General features: G+C 40.4%; 1 protein-coding gene across 1 annotated transcript; it reads left to right on the top strand.

Annotated features, from left to right (window-relative positions):
• Positions 1 to 1,021: 1,021 nt before the first annotated feature.
• LOC141488566 (olfactory receptor 2AT4-like) lies at positions 1,022 to 1,987 on the top strand. The gene has a single exon (XM_074188714.1). The coding sequence runs from the start codon at positions 1,022 to 1,024 to the stop codon at positions 1,985 to 1,987; it is 966 nt and encodes a 321-aa protein (XP_074044815.1).
• The last annotated feature ends 4,537 nt before the right edge of the window (positions 1,988 to 6,524 follow it).

The raw sequence follows: 6,524 nt of genomic DNA, 5'->3' as shown, positions 1-6,524 counted from the left end.
ATCCTCAATGTCTGGGAAAAGATAACATAAGATAGTCAATGTGTCTTTGGTCACTCATGGAATCATAGATTTTTAGGGTTAAGAAAGACCTGCTATTTATTTGCTTTGTGACCTTGAAGAAACTAATTTTCTCTATTATTCTGAGCACAATTTTTTGTACATTCAAAAAAAGTAGTTGAGGATCTGTTAACAATATTAATTCATTTATACCTGAAAGGATTTTGAGATTCATACATTCATACATTAGAGATTCATAATTCATTCATAGCTGGTGATTCATATGCATTTTTTACTTCTTTGTTCACATTCTATATTAAATGTATAACATATAATTCATACTATATATTTTCCCCAGTAGGACCCAATTGGACTCCAAACTGGATTTCATTTTTTAAAAGAAGGTTTACGAAAATTAAATATATGATGACTCCAGATATAAGGCAGTTTTAATCTCTTGAGAGCAAAGGTAAGGTATCCTTTTGTTGACTATCAAAGGTCCTTTTAGGCACTGACTAAATTATATGATATGTTAAAAGATACTCTGGACTGAAAATAAGGAGATTTCTATTCTCTTCCTGGTCCTGTAATTATATGAACTTGAGTAAATAACTATCCTACCTTAGACCTCATTTTCTCCCTTCATAAAATGGGGATGAAGAGGAAGAACATGATCTCTAAGGTCTCTGATGACTCTGGTATCCTATGAGTTCTAGATGCCAGAGAGACATCTCAGGATGTGATTGATAGGACAGTACCAATAGGTATTTTGGAACTCAGAGAACTCTACATAAAGGAGGTATTATCATAGTTTGGGTTACAATAATAAAAATACATATTTCCTTAGCATTTTAAGGCTTATAAAATATTTTTTTCATAAGAAAAAAAGGAAAGTGAGGTCAAGAGAAAGGACAAGGAATAACTAGGACCAGAATGTGGGTCTCTGAGCATAGTCAGGGATCATACATCTCTGCTACCTGAGCTCCCCATTACCCTTTCTATTCCCCAGGCATCCTGGGTCACCATGGCCCAGTGTAATAACCAAAGCATGCCTCCCCCCATGACCGTCTTCATACTGCTAGGCTTCCCAGCACTTCAGGAGGCCCCTCTCCCACTCTTCTTCATCTTCCTGGCTCTATATACCCTCATTGTTGTGGGCAATATAGTGATCCTAGTGGCTGTGGTTGGAGACCCCAGGCTCCACAAGCCCATGTATTTCTTCCTGTGTAACCTCTCAGCTCTAGATGTTCTCTTTACAACCACCACTGTGCCCAAGATGCTGGCCATGTTCCTCTTCCAACATAATACCATCTCTTTTGCTGGCTGCTTCCTGCAGATGTACAGTTTTCATACCCTCACAGTCATGGAATCCTTTATCTTGGTGGTTATGGCTTATGATCGCTATGAAGCCATCTGCCACCCACTGCACTATCCTGTCCGAATGACACCACAGGCTAATGCGAGGCTGGCAGCAAGTGCTTGGGCCATGGCACTAATCATCCCAGCCCCGGTGATGGTAGAGACTTCACAGCTAGAATACACTGCCAGGGCCACAGTGGAGCACTGTTTCTGTGACCACCTTGCCGTAGTAAGGGCTGCCTGTCAGGATGCTGGGACTGAGCAACAGACTTTTATTGGCTTCTGCATTGCCATGACTGTCTCCTTGGTGCCTCTGTTCCTAGTTCTCTTCTCCTATGGGCGGATCATCACCTCTGTACTAAAGATTGCTTCCCAGGAAGGTCGGGCCAAGGCCTTTTCTACCTGTACATCTCACCTTCTGGTCGTTGGTACCTACTACTCATCCATCGCTGTGGCCTATGTGTCCTACCAGATGGAGATGGCCATTGACCTTCATGTGCTCAGCAATGTCATCTTTGCCATCTTGACCCCCATGTTGAACCCACTCATCTACACTTTGAGGAACAAGGATGTAAAGGAGGCCATTCAGACTGTCTTTCTTAGAATGCTTCATCATTTGAAGAACTCTTAGTCAGTTTATGTGAAAAAGACCTGGGACTTCTATTAGCCTACATGATTTGGCAGTCAAAAAGTCAAATTCAATCTTAGACTGCATTAAGAGAGGTTAAATATTCCAAACAAGCAAGGTCTTGTTGTTCTCTGCTCTATAAAACCCCATTTGGAACATTGTTTGCTGATTAGGCGGCCGCATTTTAGGAAGGACTTTGTCAAGTTGGAGAGAGGCCAAAGGAAGATAACCGGGATGATGGAATAGAACAGAAAGCCATTTCATATGAGAGATAATTGAAGGATTCATTTAGTCCAAAGAAAATTTAAGGGAATATTATACTTTTCTTCAAATTTTCAATCATCTCAGTTGTGTCCAATTCTTTGACCCTATTGGGGGTTTTTCATGGCAAAGAAACTGGGGTGATTTGTCATTTCCTTCTCCAGCTCTTTTTACATAGGAGGAATTGAGTCAAACAGGGTAAAGTGACTTGTCCAGGGTCACACTTCTAGAATATATCTGGGGCCAGACACTAAAACTAGAAGCCACTGAAAAAGCACTATTTTTATCTTTCTATTATATACAAAGAACTAGGGGTACAAAGAAAAAAATAAGAAAGTCCCTGCTTTCAAGAAGTTTATATTCTACTGGGCAAAAACAACATGTACCCAGATAAAGCAATTTAAAAAAACAGAGACAGAAGCAAAGGTAAAGAGACAGAGAAACAGATGAGAGAGAGAGAGAGAGAGAAAGAGAGAGAGAGAGAGAGAGAAACAGATGGAGACAGAGTTACACACACACACACACACACACACACACACACACACACACACACACACACAGTAATTACAGAGCAGACAGGACTAGCCTGGAGAGATTGGGAAGGTCTTGTATAGGAGGTAGCACTTGAACCTGAACCTTGAAAAAAAAATTAGGTAGCCCAAGGGAAAGAGGGAAGGAGAAGGACATTTCTAACTTGGAATTGGAATATAGAAAATGTCAAGTAGGTGAGTTTAATGCAAACATAGGGTACACAGAAAGGAAGTAATGTGAAATCAGTCTGAAAAGCTAAATTGGAGATAGATTCTGAACAGCTTTAAATGCCAAATAGAGAAATTTATATTTTATGTTGGAGGAAAGATGGAGTCACTGAAATTTGTTAAATAGGAAAGATGGAGTCACTATTTGTTAAATAGGAGAATGGACTAGTCAGACCTCTGCTTTACAAAATGACAGCTGGATGGAAGATAGATTCAAGAAAGAAAAGACTTGAGGCCAATTAGGAGACTCCTGCAGGAGTCCAGAAGAAAGATGATGAGTTCTTCCAGCATGGCAGTGGCCAAGAGAGAGGAGAGAAGGGAATGAATGTTAGCAATATCTGATAAGAAACAACCTGGGGCTGTAGTTGCAAAGAGGAAGATTTAAGTTTTGGTATGAGGTAAACTCTCAGACCATTAGACATTTTTGAGCAGTTGCTCAAAAAGGAGAAGAGACTGACACTTGAAGTTGGAGGCCCACTTCACTGGAGGACTTTAAACAAAGAATGGATGGACAATTTCAAGTATAAACAACAATGGGATCTTTTTGAATGTATTGGTTGAACTACACGGCTTCTACAAATCCTTCTAAATATGAAAGAATTTGATTCTTAAAGTCTCATGGGAAATTCATTCAATCTAAGGGGGAGGATCAGACACAAGAAATTGAAATAGTCTCTGAGGTGGGTGGCAAAGGCTCCTGGTCTGGCCTGGTCACTGAGAGTAGCTCAGGCTGTTGCTTCATCTCTCTATTGGGAGGCTATTCATGGTCTCCTTTACTTGGATCTTCAAAGGCCCATCAGAGACAAGGGAACCAATACAGCATGGATTGGGGATTAAGAGAAAGACTATTTTTCCCCCTGTTCTTATGCTGAAAAGTTCTTTTGGTTTACCCTTACCCTCGAAAAGGACTCATTGGTCTAGATGCTGCTGGTTGAAATGAATAGCTCATCAGACTGATCGTATATTATTTATTGTATAGAAACTTGTATATTTGGACTGGTTTATGTGTGTGTGCCATCTCCCTATAAGACTGTTAGGCTAAGAAGTATTTATTAAGGGCCAAGCATGGGGAAATAAAAATATAAGCAAAAAGAAAGATAGTCTCTACCCTCAAGGAGCTTGCATTCTAATAATTCTAATAGAGAGGGCAACACACAAAAGGAAGCTAAAAAGGAGTGAATGGCATGGAAAGAAGGTACTTGCTGAAGGGACATAACAGAAGTATAGAGGAGGGCAACCTGGCAAGGAATGAAGAGATTGCCTGGGATAACCTCCTTCAATGGAGATTTTGAGAAAAAGCTAACTGATCAAAGGGAAAGAGTTCCTTGAAGTGTGATTTCATGATGATGCTCTGTCCTCCATTCTCAAAGACCATGACATCAAGGAGGTGATGTCATGTCAAGTACATGAATTGGATTTGTGTGAAGAGCTGCAATACTAAGTCATTAACCTCACTGTCTCCTCCAGAGTCATCTGGGTCCAGTGGCCAGATAGGAATCAGGACAACTGGAGAGGACTCTGAATACAAGGCAATCAGGGTTAAGTGACTTGCTCTAGGTCACAAAGCTAGTAAGTGGCAAGTGTCTAAGGCTGGATTTGAACTCCCCTCCTCCAGACTCCAAGGCTAGTGCTCCATCCACTGGGTCACCTAGCTGCCCATTATAATGGAAATATGGATACATGATTTCAAGCTGAAAGTGAACTTCTAGGGGATACCCCTCTCAAACTGAGGGTGCCCTGAGCAGAAGACCTAGGCCTCCTCCTAAGACCAGGGGCTCCCTGAGGAAAGGAGCCATGTCTCCTCCCCTCAGACTAAGTTCCCTACAGACAGGGACTCTGCAAACATAAGTCTCCAAAAGGGACTGAATTTCTTATATACATATATATATATTATATATTATGTATTATATATTATATATATAATATATATTATATATTATTCTTATATCTTATATATATTCTTCATGGCCCCATTCCCATGCTCCTTTCCAAAGGATGAAAACAATGGCTCATGTGTCAATTTGGTGACACAAGGCTAACCCAGTGTCAACGGGGTATAAGTTTTGTTAGGGTATTTAGCATCAAGGATGGGTTTTTCTTGAGTTATCCATCCCCTTTCACATGATTCCATGTGAGATTTGGTATATTTATGGAACAACCCTGACCAGGGTTCCAGATTCAGTCTGGGACCAGTATTGAAGCTCATTCTGGGATGGGAATCAGCATCATGGTTCAGCCTAGGGCCAATGTTAGGGCTCATTTTGTGATGGGGCTCTTGGTTCAGTCTGGGGTTAGGATTTGGGAATAATCTGAGGCCAATGATAATAGATCTAGAACTGAAAGGAACCTCAAGGTTCACCTATACCAAGCCTGGGACCATTACACTTATCCAAACCCATCACCCCACACATCCTAGATGAGGCCCTGAGCTAAGCACAGGTGGAAGGCATTTAAGATCCTGAAGGTCCATTCATAACAGAGTCCAACCTATGCAGGACAGTCAGGTCCTTCCAGAAGATTCCTTAGTTGTTTTGCCCTTTTCTTTCAGCCTCTAGAAATACTTAACCTAAAATCAAGCTCAGTTTCTTTAGCTTCTCTGTTGTTTATCAGGGAAATGTCAGAAATTGGTTTTCCCCCAAAGTCCTGAATCCTTTGGGTTCCATTACATCCTTTGCTATGATAATTAATATCCAGGGGACAGGTGCGGCTCTTCTGCTTGCAGCCTCCAATCTGAGCGGACAGTAATAAGTCTCAGTCTGACACAGTCAGGCAAATCTCAGTTGCTATTTTTGTAGCTCTCTCCATGCATAGCACATTGGTTTTTCGGTGGAGCGGATGTTTGCCATTTCACTGAGGGGGCCTGAGAATCTGTCTTTCCCATCTTCCTTCATTTCTCAACTTTCTCTCTTGCCCATATGTTCCTGCCTCTCTGATCTCACAGCCACCATCCTAAGACAGGTCTTCATTGCCACCTAAGAGCCTCCCAATAGATTCTTTTGCCTATACTCTTTCCCCTCTAGATCATCTTTCATATGCTGCTAGACTGATATTCTTTATGTATAGACCTTATCATGTCACCTCTCTTTAAAAATTCTCCCTATTTTCTTTAAAGTTCAAATTCCATTCTTTCATTCAATAATCATTTGCTAGCTTCTAACAGATCTTCCATACCTCTCTCTCTGCCTTTCTCTTTGCCTCTGTCTCTCTCCATCTTTTTTCCTGCCTCTCCCTCTCTTCCTCCTTCCTCTTTCTCTTTTCTTTCCCTTTCTTCTCTCCCTCCAACCCCCCTCTCTCTCACACACACACATACGATATACATATATATATATATATGTATATACATATATATATGTATGTGTATATATATATATATATATATATATATATATATATATATATATATATCTTTAACCACTTCTTAAAAAATTAACTTGTAGATCAGGTCATATAACTCCTATATTAAAAAAAATTGAGAGAAATTCAAATTACTTAACCTAGCTAATCTTATTAACAAATCTCTC

Source organism: Macrotis lagotis, chromosome 1 (assembly GCF_037893015.1).
Source record: "Macrotis lagotis isolate mMagLag1 chromosome 1, bilby.v1.9.chrom.fasta, whole genome shotgun sequence".
In the NCBI taxonomy this organism is placed as follows: Eukaryota; Metazoa; Chordata; class Mammalia; order Peramelemorphia; family Peramelidae; genus Macrotis; species Macrotis lagotis.
This window is presented reverse-complemented; position numbering and strand designations above follow the sequence as displayed.